The sequence below is a fragment of the Ursus americanus genome, chromosome 1, assembly GCF_024610735.1.
Source record: "Ursus americanus isolate L20-20 chromosome 1, mUrsAme1.1.p, whole genome shotgun sequence".
Classification (NCBI taxonomy): domain Eukaryota; kingdom Metazoa; phylum Chordata; class Mammalia; order Carnivora; family Ursidae; genus Ursus; species Ursus americanus.
Window position 1 is genome coordinate 56,633,639 of NC_142127.1, and position 25,655 is coordinate 56,659,293.

The 25,655-nt window shown below is 34.6% G+C and overlaps 1 protein-coding gene across 1 annotated transcript in view; it reads right to left on the reverse strand.

Annotated features, from left to right (window-relative positions):
- Positions 1–14,340: 14,340 nt before the first annotated feature.
- Positions 14,341–25,655, reverse strand: part of CWC22 (CWC22 spliceosome associated protein) — a 56,095-nt gene continuing 44,780 nt past the window's right edge. The window contains exons 15-20 of the mRNA XM_045806243.2: positions 23,886–23,963; positions 23,065–23,217; positions 21,487–21,614; positions 19,673–19,774; positions 19,359–19,579; positions 14,341–15,180 (exon numbers count right to left, since the gene is read on the reverse strand). Of these exons, the coding sequence (XP_045662199.1) occupies positions 14,594–15,180; positions 19,359–19,579; positions 19,673–19,774; positions 21,487–21,614; positions 23,065–23,217; positions 23,886–23,963 (1,269 nt within the window). The 3' untranslated portion in view covers positions 14,341–14,593. The remainder of the gene's footprint in view (positions 15,181–19,358; positions 19,580–19,672; positions 19,775–21,486; positions 21,615–23,064; positions 23,218–23,885; positions 23,964–25,655) is intronic.

The following is a 25,655-nucleotide window of genomic DNA, read 5'->3' on the forward strand; positions in this document are numbered from 1 at the left end:
GCTTAGTAGGTACCCTCAACAGCCCTTTGCATTAAAAAGAAATTCTGGGCTAAAAAATAAATTAAACAAGTATATAAAATAACTCCTCCTTTTAACACATACTGCCAAGATGGTAGAAATAGCCTAAAACAGGATCAAAGAGGAAATCCAAGGAGGTAAGCAATAATTCAACTGTCTTTCCACTCTGAGAGATATGCCAAACTAGTGAATTGAGCTTCCATTTTCTGAGCCATGCAGAATGTGAGCAGTGGAGTGTGGAGCTCCTCCTGCCAGCCCAGAGTGCTGACTATACATATCTCTTCCCAACTTCATGTTCAATGTTTCAAACTGGTAGTTTGAGATCAGCCACGTGAGTGTTTATAACACAAAAACTGCCAAGAGGTACAGGTCAGGAAATTTTTTTTGTCCCCAGAGACCCAGTCCTTACGCATTTACCAAGTTTAAGAAGCAAATCCGGGGGTCTATGAAAGATTGAGAGTCTAATTGTAGACTGCATAAATTTGGGGCCCCAAGGAGCTCCACAGCTATTAGGAGAGAGAAGTAGAAATAAACTTATTCCACAGAAGGAGTCATCAAGGAAACAAACTTGATGCTAGGTGGTGGGGGGGGGGGGCAAAATATCTTCCCTGAAAAGTTCAATGTCACCAAAGTTTTAGGTCCTGAAACTCATCCTACTTACGTGGCTCACAAAACTTTAAGCCAAAATTCGAAAGTGGTTCCAGTTGATAGAATCCCCAGGCTTCTGCCTGACTCAAATGCAAATCCTTTCTGTGGCAACACACTTACAACTCAGCCTCAAAATTTAGCACAAGTAAAAAATATTAGCTCATATTAAAAAATGAAAATAGCACCCTGATAAGACAGTAGGAAACAAGACAGTAAAATCAAGACCTCCAGAAGTTTTAAGTATTTAAGCTGGGCACAAATTAGAAACAAGTTTAATATAAATAAAGAAATAAAAGAATTGTAAATATGAGAACAGGGAGTTATTAAAATAGAAGAAAAAATAAACTCGAAGGAGACAACACTTCTAGAAATAAAAAATCAAGTAATGGAAATTAAAAACTCAGTGGAGAATTTAAACAGAATATTAGACACAGCTGAAGACAGCATTCATTTGGAAAATCAGAAGGCAGATCTGACGAAAGTATCCGAATGCAGCTAAATGTGTTACAGAAGTGGCAAATGTGTAGGAGAGGTTAAGAGATGTGACAGAATGATTAGGGGGACACCTGTGAAGTAAATCCATAAACAGAAGCATGGGGGTGATAAGTATTACATTTAGGACAATAGTTACCTGTGGGATGCAGTGAAGCACGGGGTCCTGTGCATATAGGACTTTAAAAACACTGGTAATATATTCTCTATTTTAAGATTGGCATCGGGAACAGTGGTGTAGGTGCTGGGGGTGGCAGCAGCCAGCACTGCTGGACTGAGGGGGGCAGTGGCCTGGCCTGGCCTGACAGGGGGTAGGCAGCAGCAGCAGAGGAAAACAAACAAACCCGAAACAACTACAACAAAATGGGCCCTGGGTCCACAAGTGTTGCTTTTAATTTTTATTCTTAAAATACATACTCTTTTCTACATTGTCAATATTTTATTAATATATATAAAGTAGCCTGAAAGGAAATACTCCATAGAGTTAACTGTAGTTGCATCTGAGTCATGCAACTATGAGTATTTTTATTTTCCCATCTTTTCTGATACTTTGGAATTTTCTTTCATGAAACTGTATTAAATTTACAATAAAAATATACGGATAAACACACTGAAAAAAAAAGAAAAGAAGCATATGGTTTCCCAAAATGATAAATATCTTTGCATAAAATAGCAAACTCAGGTGATCCAATTATTTAGGACCTTGTCTTTTATTTACAGATAAAAATTTTTTTAAATGCTGCTTATGGAAGTGGGAAGGCTTCTTTGGGTTACTTTTTCTCTGGTGAGTAAAAAAACATAATATCAAGTTTCCAATGAATCAAGGAAGCTTTTAAATATGCACTTACGCAATTCTTAAACTGAATTACTTCAGTTTCTTAATTATATTTAGTGACAAATTAATTAGAGATCTGGGACTGGTGAAATTATAATAAGACTACTGAGATTTACACTCGTTCCAAATAGAGTCAGTGGCAAAGTTAACAGTGATTTAATTTGGGACATAATGTGTTTATAGAAAGAAAGGGTTAGAATGAGGCCCATTGGTAAGAGAAGCACTAACACCGGTGGTGGGTTTTTAGACAAAGAATTGCTTAGGCTTAAAAGCATTTTAAACGACTAGTTGAATAATCAAATCCTAAAGAGAAAAGAGAAAAGACTTTTTGAAGTGCTGAATTCAACTAACTATAAAATTACAGTTTGCAAAATCATATAAGGGAAAAATTAGATAAAAAGTTAAAAAGATGTCACTGGAAGTTGCTTCAGTTTTTCTAACATAAAAAAGTAAACTATCTTATAATATGCCTAAGGGTGAATACTGTTTCCTATTTAAAAAGTATAGCTTAGGCTTGCAGTTTTTATTTTAAGTGACCTAAATTAAGTTGTCTTAAATATTCTTTGGGTTTCCAGCCCTATTTATTGAGGTATAATCATATACAGTGAAATGTACATATACATACAGTTCAATCCAATTTAACAAATGTATACAACTGTGTAACCCCAACACTTATAAAGATATTGACCACTGCCATCCCCCCAGCACTTTCCCTTGTACCCATATCCTGTCAACCCATAACTCTATGCAACCACTGTCCCGATTTTTAATATCAGTGAATGCATTTGATTTTTCAAGTATCAGGTAATATTCACTCTTTTGTGTCTGGCTGCTTTCATGTGGCATGTTTTATAAATTGTTCCATGCTTTTTATTCCATTGTACACCATGATTTGTTTATTCATTTTCCTGTTGATGGCCACCTGGGCTGATTCCAGCTTTTAGCAATTACAAATAAAACTGCTATGAATGTTTTTGTACAAGGCATTAGTGAACACTGTGTTTTCATTTGTTTTAAATACTCAGGTGTGGAATTGCTGAATTATAAACAAATATGTTTCTTTAAAGAAAACTGCCAAAGTGTTCTCCAAAACAGTTGTACCATCTTACATTCAAACCATGAACATATGAGAGATTTGGTTGATTTGCTCTTTGCCAACACTGGTATTGTCAGTCAATTTCATTACAGCCATTTCAGTGGGTGTGTGGTGGGCTGTCATTATCTCTCCTTGAATATTCTTGTCTGGTCTTAATATCAGGGAAATCTGGCCACATAACACAAGCTGGGAAGTATTTCCTCTTCCTGTATTTTCAAACTGGGGGAAGTTCTTTATTTGGTTTCATATAAAGGTTTTTAGTTCCTTAACAGATACAAGTCTATATATTCTCCTGTTAGTTTTCATAATTTGTAATTTCTATCTACCTTGAATTTGCCTGTTTCATCTAAGTTGTTGAACTTACTGATATAAAATTGTTCATAATATCCCTTTTTGCCCATTAATTGCTGCAGAATTTATAATGATGTCCTCTCTATCATTCCTAATATTAGCTATTTGTGCTTTATCTCTTTTCTCGATCAGTCCTGTTTGATACTTATCAATTTTATTACTCTTTTTAAAAAGCCAATTTTGGGACATTGTTCATTTTTCTGTTTTTGTCTATTTTCTATTTCTCTGATTTCAACTCCTCTCTTACTAGATCATTTCTTTTACTTATGTTGAGTTTAACTTGCTCCAATTTTTCTAATATCTTAAGTTGGAAACATAGGTCATTTCATCTATCTTTCTAATATATTCTTTAAAAAATAAATATAAAAATATAAATAATAAAAAATAAGCTCATAATACAGTCTTCAATTATAATGACTATATATGTTCTAATTTAAATATTTATATTTGAAATATAGATCTATATCTAAGCACAGCTTAACTGCATGCCACAAATTTTAAATGTTGTTTTTTAATTGTTATTTCCTTCTAAATATTTTTAATTTTTCTTGTGATTTCTTCTTTGGTCCATGAGTTAATTAGAAATGTGTTATTTTCCAAATATCTGGAGACTTTTTAGGTTAATAACATCTTAATGTTATTAATTTCTAATTTAGTACTCTTGTGGTCAGAAAACATGCTTCAAAGATTTCAACCTTTGGAATTTATGGAGACTTATTTTATAGTCCAGTACATGGCCTATCTTGATAAATTTTCTTTCTTTTTATCTTGATAAATTTTCTATGTGCAATTGGAAAGAATTTGTATTCTCTTATTTTGGGTTATAGTGTTCTACAAATGACAATTAGATCAAGTTAGCTGATAAAGTTTTTCCAATCTTCTGTATCATTACTAATTTTTTGTCTACTTGCTCTCTCACTGAGGTGCTAAAATCTCCCACTAGATTTGTCTATTTCATACTAATTACTTCAAGCATTTTACATATTGTCTTCTGTTTTATTATTAGGAAATGTCTTTTATCTAGGAATACTCTTTGAAGAGTCTGATATATTTGTGTTTAATTCTATATTGTTTGTGCTTTTTTTTCTATTTTTCCCATTTATTCTTTATATCTGTTTCTCTATTCTTATCACCCTTTCAGTAAATCAAATATTTATTTTTTAATATTATATTTTAGCTTCTCTATTAACTTTTTAATTGTGTCTTTGAGGTTTTTTTAGTGGTTGTTCTGGAGATTACAATATATACCTTTAACTTTCACAGTATATCTCCCCAAAATATCTATTATTTCATCAATAGTGTAAGCACCTTATAGCAGTGGACTTGCCTCTCTTCCCTCTCTTTGTGCTACTCTTGTTATATGTCTAATTTTATGTATGCTATAAATCCCACAACATATTTTTTTAATTTAAGAAATCTAATTTCTAAAATAAAATTCGAATATATACATGATAATTTTTTATCTGGTAACTTTTCTATCTGGTATATTTTCCCTTCGGTCTCAAGAAATTCTCATAGCACTTCTTTTTTTTTTTTTAAGATTTTATCCATTTATTTGAGAGAGAGTGACAGAGAGGTATAGGATAGTGACAGAGAGCGAGAAGCGGGCTCGCTGGTGAGCAGGGAGCCCGATGTGGGGCTTGATCCCAGGACTCTGGGACCATGACCTGAGCCAAAGGTAGACACTTAACCAACTGAGACACCCAGGTGCTCCTCTTTTATTGCAGATGTGATGAAGATTAGTATTTTCCCAGCTTTTCTTCATGTACAGATGTGTTTACTTTCATTTTTGAAGATAGTTTTTGCTAGATATAGAATATCAAATGAGAGGTTTTTCTTTCAGCACCTGAAATTGCTCTATACTCTTCTAGCCTCCATTTTTTTCTAATGAGGAGTTAGTCAACGTTCTTATTGCTTCTCACCTGTATGCTATATTTTTTGTTCTCTAGATGCTTTCAAGACTTTACCTCTGAGTCTTTCAGCAGTTTGATTATGATGTGCCTTCCTGTAGTTTACTTTGTATTTATCCTACTTAGGGTTTGCTGAATTTCTCAGATATGTAGATTAATGATTTCCATCGATTTAGGATTTTTTGGTCCCATTTTCTCTCTGCCCACTTTCTACAACTCTAATTACATGTATCATTTGACCATCTTATATTGTCCCACTTATCTCAGATATGTGTTCCACTTTTTTTTTTCTTTCTCAATTTTTCTCTTTGTGTTTCACTTTAGATAATTTCTATTGACTATCCTTAAGTTCATTAATTCATTCCTATGTATGGTACATCCTCTGGGCTTATAACCCCATTGATGAATTTTTCATCTTGGTCATCTTAATTCCATTTCTAGGACTACCATTTGGCCCTTTGTTATAGTTTGCATATATTTTCTGATATTCCCCATCTTTTCACATATATTGTTCACTTTTTTCATGAGTTCTTTTAACACTTCTTATTGTAGCCACATAGTTGTGTTAATCATTCACCAGACTCTCTCTCATCTGTGTCTCTGATTGGCAATACATACCAGAAGGGCAGTAGCCAAGACACAGGGGTTTGGCCTACAATGGTACAGCCAACAGAACTAATTGATTACATAGCATTCTCCTAAAACTCAAATTATAAACCACAAGTCTCTTAGACTTAAGAACATTGCAAAGATTACTGGCAGTCCTACTACATTGCAAAGACACATGCCAATTTTTCCTGAGCTTCGTCTTTATGTTGCATTTGAGGCATATGAGGCATACGCTGAAATCATTGGATTGGTAGGGATCAAAATATTACCTTTAGATATGTCCAAGAAGGAGAGAAGTCTTTCTTCCAAAGGCTTAAAGGAAAGTAGATTCCACAATCCTCTGCAGTAAATTTGTTTGACGTTTCTCTGACAGGAATATATTTCTTTAAAAAAAAATTGTGCAGTGCTGAAAGAACAGTTTTTACTATTATTTTCTAAAGAGATAGTTAATAGTAATCAGCATGGTTTTGTGGGGGAAAATCATAACATATCTGAAGGCATTCCTGAAGATTTCAAAGAGGCTGGTTTAGTAAAACAAAACAAAACAATCTCAACAGTGAGAAAAACAATGCAACAGATATTTAAAATGTTTTAATAATTATGAAGCTAAATCTTTGGGGTTTATGTTGTAAAACTGTTTAGGAGAAAAGGCTAGAAGAACAAGAAGAAATCTTCCATCATTATTAAGAACCTCTGTTAAATGTGTAATAGTGATGTGGTAAGTATTATATTAATTTCTGTGCAAAAAGTTCAGGGATCATTATTGTGTATATCAGCTTCTGTTGTGTAGCCAACCACTCTAAAACCAATGATTTAAAAGACGAAACACTGATTAATTCTTAAAGCTCTGAGGTTTGTCTTCTGGTCTGTGCCAGCCAGGCTAGGGCCCACTCATGTTTGGTGCTTGGCAGGTTGGTAGGCCAAGGGCAGGGCCCCTCACTTTTATGTGTGACAGTTGGCTCAGTGTCAGCTAACAGGATGGCCACAGCTGCTCATCATCCAGCAAGCTTAGCCTGGGCTCATGCACTTGGTAGAGGAAAGACTGCTAGCACCAGGAGAGGACAAGCCCCAATGCATAAGACTATTCATGTTTCCCTCTGCCTCATGTCTGCTATAATCCTTTGGCTAAATCAAGTCATATACCTATATTCAAACCTCTTGCAGGGGTGTAAAAATAGATTCTTAGTGTAAAAAGGCTAAAATGCTAACTAGGATTCAGATTAAAAACTCAGATTCAGTGTTGGGCATCTTGTTTGGTGTCAACAGTGCAGTAACTGCTCTTTTGATTTATCTATGTTGTTGGATATAGCTATGGTTTTATTTTCATTTCCATATAGTATTCCACTGCATGAATAAACTACTAATTTATTTACCATTCTGTTGTTGGACGTTTGAGCTGTTTCCAATTTTTTGCTATTAAGAGTAACGCTATTCTGAACATTCTTGTACACATCTTTTGGTGCATATATGTACACATTTCTGTTGGGAAGAAAAAAGACTGAAAATGTTCACAGTGTTCTTAAAGTTTATGTATCTAGGTACCCAAGATGCACTGTATCTTATTTTTTCCCAGTTTTACTGAGGTATAATTGACAATTGACAAATAAAATTGTAAGATATTTGAAGTATACAAAATGACGATTTGATGTTTATATACATTGTGAGTTCCTCCCATTGAGTTAAATAACATATCTATCATCCCACTTCTCACTTTTTTTGTGTGAGAACATTTAAGTTCTACCTTTTTAGCAAATTTCAATTATACAATGCAGTGTTATCATGTCATACATTAGACCTTCAGACCTTATTCATCTTGTAACTGAAAGTTTGTCCCTTTTACCAACCTCTCTCCACTTAACATGTAGTGTTCTACTATACTGTTGAACACCTAGAAGTGGAATTGCTGGCAAATAGGGAACATGTATGTTCAAATTTAGCTGATACTGTCAAACAATTTTCTAAAATGATTCTACTCAATTTATACTCCCTCCACTTTTATGTATCTTACCTTTAATATACTCTTATGCAAAAATTTTACCTTCATTTTGGTGTCCCAGGTTATAAGCTAATATAGTCTTGCCTTTACTTTCTCGTGCTCTACGACAAAATAGTTACATTTGGACTCCAACTGGGTTAATAGTAGTTGATCTGCATTTAAAATACCACAAAACCCCAAGAATCCTGAAGTGTATAAAATTATTCTGCTTAGTAATAAACCAAAATATTCTGTTTCCTCATTCATTCATCAAATGCTCATTGAGCATCTACAAGAGATTTTTAGATTTGAATCTGGGGATACAAAGGAATATAAAATTGAACTTCTGACCTCTGAGAAGTATGTACAGAAGATGACTCTTTTTTATCAGCAACTACCAGCTCCTCCCCAGTTCCTCCCACCTCTCCTATCACTTCTCCAACGCTTACCTGTAGCCTAGATGAGCAACGCAGGATCTTTCATTTACCACAAACACAATTTTTCCTCCTTTCTTTTTCCTCTTTGGCTAAATACCCCTAAGACTTTCATCTTCTTCCTTTTTAGACAAAAAATAATGTTAGGACACAAGCAAAATTGTTCTCAAAACTGGATGAATGGTGGCAATATTGACTTTTCACATTTTTTCCCCTGTATTTCAAGGAAGAGTCTGCAGGTTTTTGTATATAATGGGATTTTCAGACTGCTTTTATTTTGTGTAAGAAGATTGCAAATGTTTGCAGTGTTCTTACTGTTCAGTATTTCATATTGTAAAATGATCAGGAAGATACATTAGTTGTTAAGGTAAAGCATTTTTTGTGGCTTAAAGGAGGTATTATAAAACTCTCAAAATAGCTGCAGTTAGTCCTTTTCATTGGTAATATGAAACCAATTTTTGTTTGTGAATTGAATTGTTGCATCTGTGCAATACATTTCAAAGCCCAAGAAGAGTGCTGTAGGAAAAGTGAGGTTCTGTTATTTATAAAAATAGATCACTAGCAATAAAATTAACCTCATTTAAAATTAATCTCATTTAAAATCACTGGTAATAAAATTAACCTCATTTAAATCACTCATTTAGATGTTTCTGTAAAGTATTAAGAGCCACCCAAAGGTACTATGTTGTATTTTTTTTTCCATAGGTCATCTTTATTGGGTATACATTTATTTCTTTCTATCCTTCTGCATGTAAAAGTATGCAAGCAAAAATATGGTGAGGTGGGAATAGCTGCCCAAATGATTCCATCCTGTCCATCAACAGGAATCACCCTGAATTAATACGGATGTTTTTACTGCAAGTGGTATAAATCCAAATAAAAGTAGCTTAAATAGAAAAGGGATTCATTAACACATACCTGGGAAGTGTAGCTTCAGCCACAGTTCAATTTATTTAGGGACTCAAATGGAATTGCCTCCTCATCCATCTGGGGGCTGCTTGCTCTTGAGCTGCACTGATCTGCAGATTAGCCTTTTCCACAGGACTATGGATGCTCCAGCTTCAACAAATACCCTTCTTGCTGTGCGTGCCCTTAGACATGGTCCTGTGTTTCATGCTCCAAACTGAAGAACAACTGGGCAAGGATTCTGAGTGGATCAGCTTGGGTCACATGCTCATTCCTGAACCAATTCCATTGTTCAGGAGATTGGGTACTCTGTATGGCTAGGCCAGGGAGTGTTTTTGTTGGCAAGTTCCCGAAATTATCTGATCAGAGAGAAAGAATAATCCTCAAAAACAGCAAATGTTCAGTACAGCCTTCACAGGGACTTCACATGTATTGGTCATAGAAATAGTGTTAGGGAAGGGAAGACCTCTGGTTAATGTGCTATATAAAGTATGGGAATCATAAGGACTTTTAATTCATACCAGATACTTGTTCCAGGATTTTTTCCAGGAGAGAATCTAACTCGGAGGAGATTAAATCCCATTTGCCCAATCTTTTGGGTCTTATAATGCATGAAATTATTGATTAAATGACTAGTTAATTCACTTCAGCAACCACTTGATGGTCACTGAAGTGTTTGATCAAAAATTAAGGTGTTTGGAGACTGGATAATCTAATTCTCTATTACAGGATTAAAAATAATAAAATAGTCACAGCTCATTGTTTTCCATTCCTGGAATGTGTTGGTTATAATAAACAGCTACAGTGAGAAACCAGAACTTATATAAGACATTCATATTAACAGGCTAATAATCATGCTTCTAATTGCAGAAAATCTACCTCTTAAAATGTCAACCAGAATGTCTTCCCTAGAATATCAGAAAATTTAGCTAAACGAAAACAATTGGAATATTGCTGTCCACTACTCTATTAAATGAGTATTAAATAGTCATTTAAAACAAATCTTGCCTTTGCAAAAAGAAGATGGCAGTATAATAGACATAGCTTTATATGAATGGGCACAGTGATGCTTCCAGAACAATCACTCTCATTGTGATCCACTGAAGAGTATTTCCTAAGAGCTAGGTCTATGGTTGTGGCAGTCAACTGGGGGCAATTTTGCCTTGGAGGGCATATTTGGCAATGTCTGCAGACAATTTTGATTGTCGGGACTGGGAAATTGGTGGTACTAGTATCTAGCAGCTAAGGTCAGGGATGCTGCTAAACATTCTACAGTGTAGTAGTGCTCAAAGGATGGAAGCTCCTAGAACAATCATTAAGAAAGACAGGCTGAACTTGAACTTCAAAGAAACTAGAGTAACAGGCTGGGAATTTACGTTTATCCTATAGGCTGGAGGAGTCATTGAACTTATCTGTAGAAGAAAGTGACAGGATAGAAATAAGGCTTTAGATCATTGAAATCAGAATCGAGGTAGATAGTTTATAGGTGGTCACTACACTATTCTTTTGTTTTTTCTGAATAGCTAACATTTTTCAATGTGCAAGTTTTTATTTTTTAAACTTTGTTTTCCCCTGCAAGGATTTAGGCTCAATTGAAGACAGGGCCTGTTTGTTGGTTCTTTCCTCTCTCTCTGGAGCAATACTTGGTGCACAAGAGGATGATGCATAAACTACTGTGGAAGTCCAGGGGCACCTGGGTGGCTTAGTCGGTTAAGCATCAGATGCTTGGTTTTGGCTCAGGTCATGATCTCATGGGTCCTGAGAGCCAGCCCACAATGGGCTCCACACTCAGCAGGGAGTCTGCTTGAAGATTCTCTCCCTCTGCCCTTCCCTCTCTCTGGCTCTCTCAAACAAATAAATAAATCTTTAAGAAAGATACTGTTGAAGTTTGGTGATTTGGGGAAAGGAGAACTCAAAAATGGTGGCAGATTCAGGGAATCAATTGCAGTCAAGTTAGAAAAGATGCGGATCTGAGGAAAAATTAATTGTATTTTGGATGTAGGAAATTATAAGTAGTAGGGCAATGAAGTATAGAACTAAAACTTGGCAGAAGTTTTAGAGCAAGAAGGGACTGCTGAGGTTAGCAAAATAAATGAGTCTTCTTAAGAAAGATGACAGGACTTATCCTCCCACTATAATGAAGAGCAGAAAATAAAAGTGATGAGGTTTGTATAACAAATAGTGTTATTTTGAGATTAAATAATAAATAGCTTTTGAGGATCTAGAGTGGAATCACAGACTAGCTATTCAAAAGCTATTTCACCTGAAGGGATCATTTTGTTTGGACTTTTAATAACTTTGGGCTGTTTTAAACTTCACAAAAAATCAATGTCAACATTTAAAAATCAGAAGCTATATAAAAATTCCAATTCTTTAATTCTCTTGAGAATCAGACGGATTTGGCCTTCTTTTTTATTGGCTTAACTGGATGGAGCTGAGTAACTACTGCTGCCTTTAAGTCACCCAGTTCTCCCCAATCCCATTTGTCTCCTTTGTGTTTTCCCTGTATTCGAGTTTGCAATTCCCGGTCTAGTGGTACTATGTCAACATTTAATGACAAAAATAATAAAAACAGTAACACTGAGCGCTTAGCTCCAGGCCCTGTTCATGCCACAGAGACCATTCACTATTTAAGGGAGTTACCGTCCTACCACTGTCCACAGGAGAAAAAGAACACAAATGGACACACAAAGGGTAAAGGACCTGCCCAAAAGTCAACAGCCAGCAAGTGGTATATAGGTCAGATAAAAACCTAGTCAGACTTAAATGTGCAGATAACCAAATAGTTTTCAAATGAAACGGTAATAAATTACTCAATATGAACCCGAGTCTTTTCCTAAAAGCAAGTGAAAGAATGGGGGGAAGGCAATGATAAATTTTAACAAAGTCAGTACATCTTAAGTTTTGATGAAACGAAAGGATTCCTAGACTAGCACTACTAGAGCAGGTGAGGGGGATGGGCAGTGGTCAAAGCGTGATGTTTGAAGAAGAGATTTCAGAGATGGTGTGGATTCTGAAAGTCAGCATAAAGAGGATAACCATGGGTGCAGCTGGTTAGGGATGTGGTAGGGATGGAGAAACCTTGGAAGCAAAAAGTCGAGAAACTGAAAAACAATGAGTAATGGTACGCAAAATATACAGGACTCAGCTGATCCTCAAAAAATGCTAATCCTAAGAAGTAAAAAGTCAGAAATAGCAGACATAGTCAACATGTTTCTTGTCTGCATTTTAAAAAGATGAAAGTGAAAAATGTGCCTGAATGGCAGGGCGGGGGATGTGAGCATATCACATTTGATGTGCTAGAAATGCATCGGGAAGGCCGACAGTCCAGCTCTGCCCCAGCCCATTTACTGTGCCCTCATATGACTCAGTTATACTCAAATACTTTTCTGCTTGAAGGGAGTTAGGTGTTAACTGCTTTTGTTAAATGTAAGTAAAATAGTGAGAAAAAAAAATCCAACTAGTTGAATAGGAAATGTTCACATAAATTTCCAGGCAGTATTTGTTATAAATAAACATCTACACCTCAGCAGTTCCTTTTGTCTGGGTCCCCCCACAGTAGTCCACAGGGTTCAAGCCCTTACTTCCTTCAGCAATCTGGACAAACATCACCTTATCAGAGATCTCTTCCTGTGGAAAATTACCAACTACCCCACCAATATCACGACCACCATATCTTCCTACCATAGTATCAGCCCTGTTGAGACACTGTTTTCTTCATGGTTCATTTCTAGTTCCTAGAGCAGGTCTGCGCACATAATAGCAGCTCAATAAATATTTGTTATATTAAAAAAATTTTCTACTTTAACAACTCTTAAAGGTCTCAATGACTCAATACATCAAATGATTTCCCATTTCTACATTTAGAAATTATAAACTTACAGTCAAGAAAGTAACCTAAAACTTCTAGTCCAGTTTTTTTCCTTTTTACCACCCCCAAAGATGAACACTCAGTTACAAAAATAAACTCTCATTTATTTTCCTTTAGAGCTCATATCCTATGTGTTCCTTAAATCCAATTTGCTGAGCTTCATAGTTTTGTGAAATGCACTGTGTCCTTGATAGTACCTTCTAATGACAACTCAGCACCTTCTAACCACCACAGTAGGAGAAAACAGTAAAAAGAATTTTTCCAGGCTGCCATATTCAATTAATACCTTTTTTTTTTCAGGGGCAGGATAGGAGGAGAAGATAGTATTTATTTATTTATATGGACTTTATTATTATTTATACTCAAGTTTTTGAACAAAAATAGAAAACATTTTGAATCAAAGAATGCCTGAAAGTCAAACATTAAAGATGGTGGTCCCATTATTCTTGAAACTAGACATCAGCTAAAGTAGACTTCATGTACTTTAAAAGTGAACAAGCACAAGCAGTCTATTTGGTAAGTAGGGTTAAATGTCAGCAAATCTAAAATTCCAGAGGCAATATTTTATTTCAAAAGTAATAAATAATATGGTCACATATTAATTGGTGAGAGTTACAATGATGGAAACCTTTAAAATTCTTATAAAAATTGGAATTATTTCACAGGCTGTTCACATTTCTCATGACTGTATGTTTTCCAATGACCTATTATTAATCTTAATTAAAAGTTAAATACATATTAACTCACCAACAATGATATAACTTCAAGGCTGAGAAAAAGCACTAATCACAAAGAATTTCAATGAAACATTAATTTAGCAGTCCAGAGAGAAGAAATGTTATTGATGAGAGAAGTCCTAATTCTAAATAATGTAGCTGTGTATCTGTTTAAATGACTAACAATACCCTTAGCTTCATCAAAACACTTGTTAAAAAAAAATTACACATACCTATTTTGTTCAAGATGTAATATCCAACTTGAAATAATTCCTTTTTTAAAAAAAGGGTGACTCCTAAAAAAGGTTCATAACATCTCATTAACAAAGCAAAAATATTACATTGAAATCATTCATCTATTTTGGTCTCTAGTTATTAAAAAAAAAAAGCCACTAAAAATTCATTATAATAGTTCTAAAACATAATGGAAACATTATCAGGAAAAAAAAATTTGTCAATGAAAAAAATCACTGATTCAATGAGCATTTGATCATTTTATTAACAAAATATAAGCAAGAATTACATCCCTCTCTGGGGAAACTTTTCAAATAATTCTATGTGGAGGGCCTTGAGATGTTATCAATTATAAAACATGTTAAAATGAAAAAAATTTTAAATGTACAAATACAAACCAGTACTTTATACAAGAATTCTCCATAAAGTTCGTTAATGTAAAAAATAATTTGTTTCAACTGAATATAAGGCATGTTCAGTTTCTGTAATTTTGTAGAATTATTTTTTTTGCTTTGTTGGAGACTTTTCTCTTCGCCGGTCCTGATGTTTCTTTGATTCTCTGGATTGTTTAGAGTATCTGCTAGATTTTTCCCATCGCCTTTCGGCACCATTCTGACATCTATCTTCATCACTTCTAGAACCTGAATGTTGTCTATTCTTTTCTCTTGACTTTGATCTATCTTTCCTTATAGCATTTTCACTGTCCTTATTTCGGTGTCTGTGCTCATTTTCAGAAAAAGAATTTCTTCTCTCTCCTCTCTTCTTTTTGGGATCACCATGCTTATTTTCCAAATCTGTGTGTGCTTCTTGGTCTCTGTCATTCATGATTCTACTGTAACTATTTCGTTCAGAAGGAACACCTCTGTCTGAAGTGTATTTCGTTATGGGATTTCTCCAATTTGGATCCCTTGAATTTTTATCTTTATGTTTTTCTGACCTTCTTTCTCTTTCAGTCCGTGTTTCCTGATGCCTTTGGTCTGGCCTTCTTTCTTCTTCTTTCCTATCATGGGTTTGTTGTTTCCTGATCAATTTATCTACTTCTTTACTTCTGGTGTTCCCTTGTCCCTTCTTTCTTCTATCTTTAGCTGCATGTATAAAATGAAATAGTTAGCTTTTATTTTAATCTTTAATTTCATAATTTAACAATTACATTTATTGATCCACTGAAGGGCTATTAATTCAGACAAACTGGATGCAAAACTAAATTGATTGAATGGAAAGTCTGATGACAGAATATTTTACACGATGAATAATTTTTAAGAATATACATCATATCACCGTTAGTTACCAAAGTACTGTTTTGATCCTTAGACTCAAAGCAGTAAACAGAAACTTTAAAAAAACTATAGCAAATATAAAATTTTTTATAAAGTGGCCAACAGGTACATTTCCAATTATAAATTTTATTCAAAAACAGAAATTCCAGCCCATGTGCATTATGTCATATGAAATATTATGTCAGATCTAGTATGTTAATAATAAAAATACAGTGATCACACATGCCAGCAACATTACTCCCTAAAGGTGGGGTGTGGGGTGACTGAGTTTGTTTAACAGCATGAATATATATTTTTCCAAATAAAAACCTCTTTGTACAAAAACAATAGTTGTGCTCTCCAGTGCTGCTCCAGAGAAGCAGCATCTGCACCAGGAAGAGAAGCTTTTTAAGACATATAATCATAAGCTTGAGAGCTTGATTTCTGAGAAAGCTCTTCTGAAATGGCCTAGAACAATTCAATCTTACTGATATAATCACAAATATAATTATTAAGTAATCACAGTGACATTGTAAGCTATAAAACAAATTTAATCACTTTATCTGTGTTATTTCTTTTGGGTACATAAATCAAAGGTGCCGAGATGACCAAAAGTTCTGTCAAATTCATATGTATACAGAAAGAAGAAAATATGGTAGAAAACTGCCTACCTTCGTCCTATCTCCACCTAAATCCCACTGTACCAACCTGTTTTTCTTCTGCCAAATGCCTACCCTTGGCACAGTCCATTGGTTTGCCACTAAGGATTTATTTCTCTGGTTCCTACCAAGCAGCTCAGCTGAGCTGCAGCTACCCAAGCAGCAACCATCTGGCTGTGTGCTAAATTGACGTCTCTCTGACCGTACTCTACACCGCTCTCAGGGCGTCACTGACACAAACCCCTGAGCCCCACCATAATATGCAACTCCCCACTCCTTGGTGTTTGCTTTACAATTTTCTAATTTTGGGGCAGTTCATACTGTTTTTATGCTACTTAATATTTTACTAATAAAACTGAACGCTCTCTACCGAAATTGTATGATGAGGCAAATTAATTTTGAATCAGCAAGATTCCTTATTGCAGCAATTCATGCTGTGTTATCATCTGTTCTCAAAACAGATACCATGAAATAACAAATTCTTTAGAATTAAAAGAGGTGAATATTAAATGAACAATGTTAATGTATTTTAATTCAAGAATAAGACTTCCTGTGGGCAAATGCAATCTTAATCTAATAATATAAAATACTGAGAATCCCACAGTTCTGGCTGCCACATAGTATGTAATACTCTTTTAAGTGCAACAAGCCAGAGAACAAGAGTGTAAAGATCAACCTTCCAAACTACGTTTTCCTGCCACTAAAATATGCATTAAAAAATACGAAATGATATGCATTTTGGACAATTAGACTCTCTCTTATTCAGACTAAGATACAATGAGAGAAGAAAACAGAACTGACTTTGGGGAAAACAACACAGACCTGCTCAGAAAATGCCACATTTGAAAAAATCATTTACTACTGTATTTCCACTTCCAGAGGGTGGAGAAAGCTGTGGAAGACCCGTGCCCGTGCTGAAAACTAGAAATGCCAGATAAAATTTAAAATCTTCTGTTTAAAGGCACTAAAGATCTTGAACAATCTGAGATGTTATAAAGAAAGGCAGTGCTCAACAAAAAGGATAGGGGTATGATGAAAGAACAGAGGGGTCAACTTGAAGGTGCTCCTAGTTGCCAAAGCTGAAATGACCTGAACAACAAAATAAATGACACTAATGGATTTTAACTAATTCAGATAAATATCCATGAGTCCGCACTGATAAAATATACAGTTAATAAATAAATGGGGGGGGAGGGGCGGGAGGAGAGGGAAAACTCTTTCTTGCAGAAGAAATTCAATTACTAAATGCAGAAGAAAAAAGATAAATGGAAAAATCACATTCGGCAAACACCACACTGGTTAAGTATTGCAGACAAGATCCAAAGATGGATGCTAAAATTAAAGAGTGAAAGGTGGAGGAGAAAGAGAAGATCTGCATAGTATCAAATTATCTCCCTACAAGACATTAATTTACAGAGAAAAGGAGTTTCCATGAAGAAATCGAGCAGGTATCACCTTAACCGAGTGATCAAAGTTAATATCACCAATAAGACATATCAATATTATGAACTCCAAGATAAGATGCATTAAGAATACATCATTTCTATGGTATTCTGTCCAAAAAAGCATAACCCCATTCTAATCATGTAAAAACATCAGATATCCACATTGAGGGACCTTCTAAAAAATAAGTGACCAGAGGACTTTTAAAGTATCAAAGCCATTAAAACAAGAAAAGCCTGAGAAGAACTATCAGGTTATAGAGGACTAAGAAGAAATTCAGTTCAATGCAAGGAGGATCCTGGAATAAGAAAAAGGACATTAATGGAAAAGCTGGTGAAATTCATGTAAGAATTTGTTTAATGTATTGTTCCAATGTTAATTTCCTGGCTTTGATACCTGAACTCTGGTTACGTACAATGCTAACATTAGGAAAAGTTGGGTGAAGGCTATATGGGAATTTTCTGTACTATCTGCAACTTTCTTTTAAGTTGAATAAGGGCCAAGATTCAAGAGAGGGCAGAACCATAGAGAGGTAAGCCGACATTCTACAGCCACTTTCTCCCTATGAGCAACTGCTGATTCAGGGCTGCTGCTGAGGGACAGAGAGACCAACAGAGCTCTAGCAGCTGCACAGGCCTAGAGAGACAAGAATGGAATGGAACTAGCTATTTGCAAGACATACATGTGACAAAAGATACACATCCAGAAAAAAGAACTAAAGAACTCCTACAAATTTAAAGAAGAGACAACTTCATAAAAAAAGGGGGGATAGCAAAAAACTTGAACAGCCACCTAACAAAAGTCAAATACCCAAATGGCCCATAATAATATAAAATAGTGCTTAACTTCATTAGTGATCAAGAAAATGCAAATTAAAACCACAATGCAATACAATTACATATGTACCAGAATGGTTAAAATGAAGGATAGCCAACTGAAGTGTTGTGAAGATGGTTGCTACTGGAACCCTCAAACATGGCTAATGGGGGTGCAAACTGAAAATAACCACTTGCAAAACCGGCAGTATCTACTAAAGCTAAATATACACACAACCTACAACCCAGTGAGTCCCAGTGATTCTCTAAGTACACACCTAACTGAAATGCACATATGTACATATACATATATCTACCAAGTATGAATAAGAGTATTCACGGGAATACTGCTTATAAATCTAAATTGCTGAGTAAAAGGGATGTTAAATAGACTGTAGCATATTCATATAGTGGAAAACTATACAGCAACAAGACTGAATGAACTATAACTAAATACAATATTACAGATGAATCTCACAAAAGTAATTGTGAAAGATAAGCCAGACGTAAAGGAGTTCATAAAACACAGTTAAAAAGTTAAAAACAGGCACAACAAATCGTGGAATTACAAATGAGAGTAGTAGCTGCCCTGACGCATGGACGGGAGGAGTGGCAGTAGCTGGTAACTCTGGTTATGGGTAGCTAGCACACGGACGTGTTCTCTTCGTGAACACTGACACTTACGATATACGCACTGAATGGATGGCGCCTGTCAATAACTGACATAAATCCTCACTAAAGTAAAAAACTAAAATTTCTTTAAAATATAAACACCGGAAAAGCTATAAACTGGATTATAGGCATTATGAATGAATGGTATTTCAGTCATCACTCAAATAAATATTTGCCAATGAAATAACTTCATTTCTATGAAGAGGATTCCAATAGGTAATCTTAGCATTATAAATGATGCAATTCACTACAGACTCCAGCACTGACAGATGATCACTTATATTATTAATTGTGGCTTTTAAACAACCGAACTCTAAAATAATTAAGCAATCAAATTATTTTCTTCCTTTGCTGTAAACATCACCAGCAATATACCTGTTAGAAAAGAGCCCAATCAATTACAGATGAGTTTCCATACCTGAGGCAGAGCTCTGACTACTGCTGGATGAAGAATCGCTCTCCTCACTGGAAGCCTCTGAACTGCTGTCACTGCTGTCCGAATCAGAGGCAGAGGAGTCAGACTCCGAAGAGGAGGATGCAGAAGAGGAAGAGGAGGGGGAGGACTTATTTGGCTCAACATCTGGTTTCTGCGCCACAATGACCTTTGGTGTATTTTTGAGATGCTCACGCAATTCATCCCTAATTAAAGATATATCTCTGTTAGTTTCTGCTTCAAAGTCAATGTGAGATAATTTTATAAGATGAAAATAAAATTCCAAAAATTATCCTTACGTTAAACCTCCAAGACCTATAGAAGTAAAGAAGTTGATGGCAAACCGAGTATTTCTTGGATTATCTCGGGGTAATAACCCTTCAAAAAATGGCTGTAGGGTTCTAAAACAAGAAAAAAAAAATGAACAAAAGAGAACACATTGCTTAATGATAAAAAGGCAAAGTTTGTAGACAGTCATTTTTCAGATTTTCTATGTATTATTAAATTAGTACATGAAACACAAGTAAGTGATTTATATCATTTATTAGATTAGGCTACATGCTATCTAAGTGAAAGAGTAGGGTCAAGTCATAATTTACTAAACTTACAGCAGAGGAGGTTTTTAAAAAAAGATTTATTTATTTGAGAGAGAGCCTGTGCACGCGTGTGTGTAAGGCAGGGCCTGAGGGAGAGACGGAGAGAGAATCTCAAGCACACTCTCCATGGAGTGCAGAGCTCAACACCAGGCTTGATCTCACAACCCTGAGATCATGACCTGAGCGGAAAACAGGAGTTGGATGCTTAACTGATTGAACCACTCAGGTACCCCACAGAAGTTTTAAAAAACTTTTTTATACAACACACATACACACATATATATAGTATGTGAATATATATAATAAAAACAGATCTCCTTTATTGTATATATATACACATACATGCACACACAGCACTATGCATGGCACTGGGGATGGGGAAAAAATAGTCAACAAAAGGGTGAAATCACGGATGAAGACTGCATATAATTATCATTTCTAGGGAGGGGAACAAACAAAAACATTAACAATAGAAGATGGTTTGGACATGTTGTTCTGAGCACCACACTGAAAGACTAACCAGCAGAGTCAGGACAAAGCATTTCATGGAAAAAGGTGACATATAAGAAGAATAATTAAGAGTTTTGCTGGAGAGAATAAGAGGGGGGATTTCTAGCTCTGGAAATGGAGGTAAGGAAACATGAATGAGCTGAGCAATGTTGGTGCAGCCTGTGGAGAGGGAGGAGATAAACCTGGTGAAGTAGACAGGGACCAATTAAGTTAGTCTATGAAGCCAAGGGGAACAGATGGACTAGCCCAGAGAGGGCATGCTGAACCCAGAATGGAAACTGGCAAAGGGGAGAGGTAGGCTGAAGAGTAGAGACCATGAAGAGTGAGGCAGAATGAGAAGGAACTGAGGAGCCACAGTGAGCAAGTGGTCAACTGTGTAAGTAAGGCTGGGAAGTCCAGGGGCATGAGGACTGAGAAAAAGTACTTGACTTGGCAGGTAGTCACTAAGAAATCTGAAAGGATGATTCAGTAGTGTGAATGAAGTAGAAGTCAATGTGAGTGGCAATGGGTAATCTGAATAAACAGGAAATAAGAAACCTGGGATAGGGATTACATGATAGCCCTAGAATAAGACTCTCATTCAGTGTAATAATTCGAACAATTACATGACTGAGTAATCTAAATATATTTACAATTATTCATTGATAACAAAAAATTAATTAATTTTCTAAGGTTCAAAATTAGGGTTAAAAATGAAAATAAAACTATAAGTAGTATTCATTATTGGAAAACTCCAGTGAGCATGCAGAATAATTCTGTGTGTTCTGACTAAATTAAAAGAGGCACTGATTCTGTGTTCTCTACTGCAATTAAAATCCTTCATTAAAAATTGCATGTACATGTTTTCTGTGGCATAGAACATGAGATTCAGAATTGTAATTAATGGATGAAGAAAGTCCTAAGGGCTTAACTCTTTGTTTTTACAACCAAGGGTGGACTTATGTTGCCATAATGGAGGAAAATTCCTGAGGACAGTAAGCATAAAAAGTGCATAATGATAAACATACTCATCCTTTAATCTTGCATTAAGTTTAGGAAGACCCATATATTCACACAGTTCTTGGAAAAATATTTTAACAAAAATTCTACTGGATGATGTAGTGGTTTCTTCACTTAGCTTTATACATTCAAGAACCTGCAAATTAAAATTTAAAGACAATTTTATTTTGTTCAAAAGACAAAATGACCAACATTTCTAACTCTTAAGTGTCTCTAAAGAATTATCTCTGAATATCTTTCTTTGTCCTAATAAGTATTACTTCTTGGCAAAGTTTAAGACTACCTCTCTATACTAATTCTCATAATGCTAAGATACTACAGAAATAGAGTTCATTCTTTCTTGAGAAATGTGCTTTTTATAGCAGATATATTCTGCTGTGAGTATATAATGCTGAAGCAAAGATTACTAGCTCCTAAAACTCACTCATCAAAATGTGGATATATATATAAGGGTTTGGGGCAAAATGCCACTTACAGCATTAGGCTATAGTTCTGTAGAGTACATATACAATAAGGGTAAAGACAGGAAGAGTGATGGCTTGTTCTGAATACTAAGATTGAGGCTTAAAAACTGAAGCCATAGAGAGATGTTTTAGGACCAATAAAACTAAAAGTAACCTCCAGTTTTTATGAGTTCTGTGTTCCAGGAACCCATTTGCTTTAATTGTTTAAAAACTTGATTTCATTTTCATTCCCACAGGGGAAAAAAGAAGTAAAAATATTATTATAATCAGGCTCCTAGGTCAGCTTACAAAATGCCTATTAATGCAGCTAGACATACTTAGTACTTACAACATTACAACAATCTATCTAATGTTTATGAGGTCACTTTGCTGTCTCATTCTACCATCAGGTTGTGGTATTCTACAGTGTGATCCTCTTCTTTCTTTCCTCTTGGATGTAATTTCTTTCTTTCAACTTCACTTTTCTTATAACCTATCACCTGTTATTTCATATTGGTGCTATGGGCATATCTTACGTTATGTATTTCGTATATGGTATGCTCTCTGAAAGCAGAGATCATATATAATTCACTTTGGATGCCCAGTATCTCTCTCAAGTGACTGGGCACACAGCTGGTAACTAAATGAATGGTTGTTGGATGAACAGCAGTTGTACAATAAATGCCAGCTTCATGAATGCATTTCAATTTCCAATCCAGTATACATCTGTGTATCAAGGATATCTTATCTTGTTCTAAAGAACTGACTACATGATGCATGGACCACCAAGCTATTGATGTATGTGGGTATCAGTGTGTATGCATGTGTGCACACACATAGAAGATGAAAATCTCTATTTTCCCTGAAAACACAATTAGTCATCACTATTAAAAAGCACTGTGATATTTGGACTGTTAAAATCACCTAGGATGGTATTTCTTGAACTCATGTTATTTACTTAGCTTCTTGATTCCATGTTATATGAATATAACCTTAAAGCTAGCCATTACAGCAAAAGTTTGCTATATATTTCATTTTAAATTATATTTTCTACATAGGAAAAGTATGGTTATATTATACTTAATACCTATTCGAGGATAATGGGATTAGGAAGGAAGTATAAATATCAACCCATCTACTTACACTCCATGGAAGTGAATCAGTGTATAAAAGGTGAGCAAACATCTTAGCAACATTTCTCAATTTGTTTGTTTCCAAGCGATGGATGGTATCATACTGTTCTTTGAATATACTTTCAAAGGATTCCATGTATTCTTTTTTTAGCATGCAAAATCGCTAATAAATAAAAAAAATTGAATGTCAATACCACTAAAAATTGACTCTCAATACCATTATGAGCATATCAGATCCCTCTAAATTTATTGAATCAAAAATTAGTAAATATTTTGTATACCTTATCATTCACTCGTTTTGTGCTGTCTGATGGAATGCTTAAAAAAGTAGGTAATATATATCAAAACTATTTACCTGGGATTTATACACTAAAACAAAATTATACAAGTAGCTTATCATAGACACATACATTTGCATACTATGCAAATATGTTTCTCTGTGGGTAGAGTTTAGATTTAAAAACTTATTTTAGTTCATGCTCTATTTTTGTTGCCTGAACATGTACTTGACTTCAGAAACTGCTTTGAGATTTTGAAAAGGCAACATTTAATTGTCCTCTTTGGGAAATTGTTACAAAGCATATAGAATTTCAAAAAGTTCTGGAAGAATCATATGCAATGTTAAGGCACTACAAAATGAAGCAGGAAACGAGGAAACTATAGAATTGGATGGGAAACCCGAGGAAGGGAAGAGCAACGAGCTTTTAGCAAACATTTGCTATTATATTAGACCAGACCACAAAGCAGACACATTAATTCACAATATTCATGTTAGGGATTCCCTTAGTGATTCTATTAAATTCCAAGAAGAATAATGAGGCTGGAACTCACCCCAGCTAATAAGCCAAAAAATTTTTCATATGTCCTCTGTTGGGCACAGCAGTCAAGTATCATGTTGCAGAGTTCTTTCTATTTGGAAAAAAAATTGCATTAATGATTCAGAACACAATGAATCCATGCTATATGATAATGTATCAATATGATAGAGACAGCCTGAATTGTTAAATAAGGTTTTAAACATACAAAACTTCCAAAGCTTTGTGAGCTTAAGTTATTAAGACAAAATTAATCTATGTCAAGCCTATAGTTTTTTAAAGCCTTCAGCCTGACTGTTTCCATAGTCATCTATGCTAATTATATTGATAAAATTCTAAATTCATATTAAGTATGAATCACTTCAAGAAAATCTACTATATGAAACAGATACACTATGAAAAGATTGAACAGACTATTAAAAGATTATACACAAAATCTTTAACAATAGAGATCATCAATACACCACCTAACAATTCAGTTATACACCTTTAAACTCAATTATTAAGGAATATATTTAATTAGTATGGAAAAGGTAGAACACGAGTCTTCATAGAAGCATAAATAAGCACAGCTACAACATTAACTTAAATGACACTCTGGTTAATAAAGAAAAAAATATTTTTAAAAGAACAAAGAAAAAAACACCTCTGGCTGGATTTTCTAGCCTCAAACTAAATGATATGCATACAGATCTAGCTATTGATAAATCTATACAAATAGATCAAATCATTCCATAACTGCTGGTGTAATATATTGTCTAAGCAGCTATTTATGTGCCTTGAAACCTCCTGTGTAAAAATTCTGTTGAACTAATAAATGCAAGAGTGAATCTAGGACCAGGAAATACCAACATCCCAAATGATTTATAATTTTAAAATACTGTAATGAAATATGTATTGATTATATCCATTTCACAGACAAAGAAACTTAGACAACATGGACAAATCAATGGAGACAAAATGAAAAAAGGCCTAAATTCATTCTCTCACCACTGCTACAGAACTGACTAAATATCTTTCTACAAAACATTTACCAAAAAGTTAAAAATTATTTTTTCCAAATATAGTAATGTATTTGTGTTCTACAAACAGAAAATATAAATATAATGTATAATATATAAATATATTTATTATATAAAATATAATATATATACCCTTTCAGTTCATTTTTACTTCTATTTAATTTTACCTTTATATTTTCAATTAGCAATTTTGACATCTGTCACATTTAACAATGTGAGATGCAACTAAGTAAATATTGTAAATATTTTTTAAAACTTAGGCCTATCTATATTCATTTCATAAATCTATGTGCAAGAGGGAAGAAAAGGGTCCATATACTCTAGAACTGTGCTGTCTAGCATGGTAGCCCCTAGCTAATTAGTTAAATAACATTACATAAAATTAAAATTTTTGTCCTTTGGTCACAGCCACATTTTCAATACTCAAAAACCACATGTGACTAGTGACTACTACACTAGACAGCGTAGAAAACAAATACTTTCATCACTGCACAAAGTTATATTGGATAGTGCTGTTCTGGAAACTGATAATCTACTTATAGAACAATCTACTCAAAAGGCCTTCATTCACAATATGAAGTTGTTTTTAGATGTTGCTACATTGCTAAATTATTTTTTTTTATAAGTCACAAGTCACCTTAATTAAATGGAATTCTTATCAATGTGTAAGTTCTGAAAAGATGTATTTTGTCAAAACTTAACATAGTACTAAGAAGTTAAAATGAGGTTTTTCTGAATTCTGCCATATTATAGTTAATTTGTGA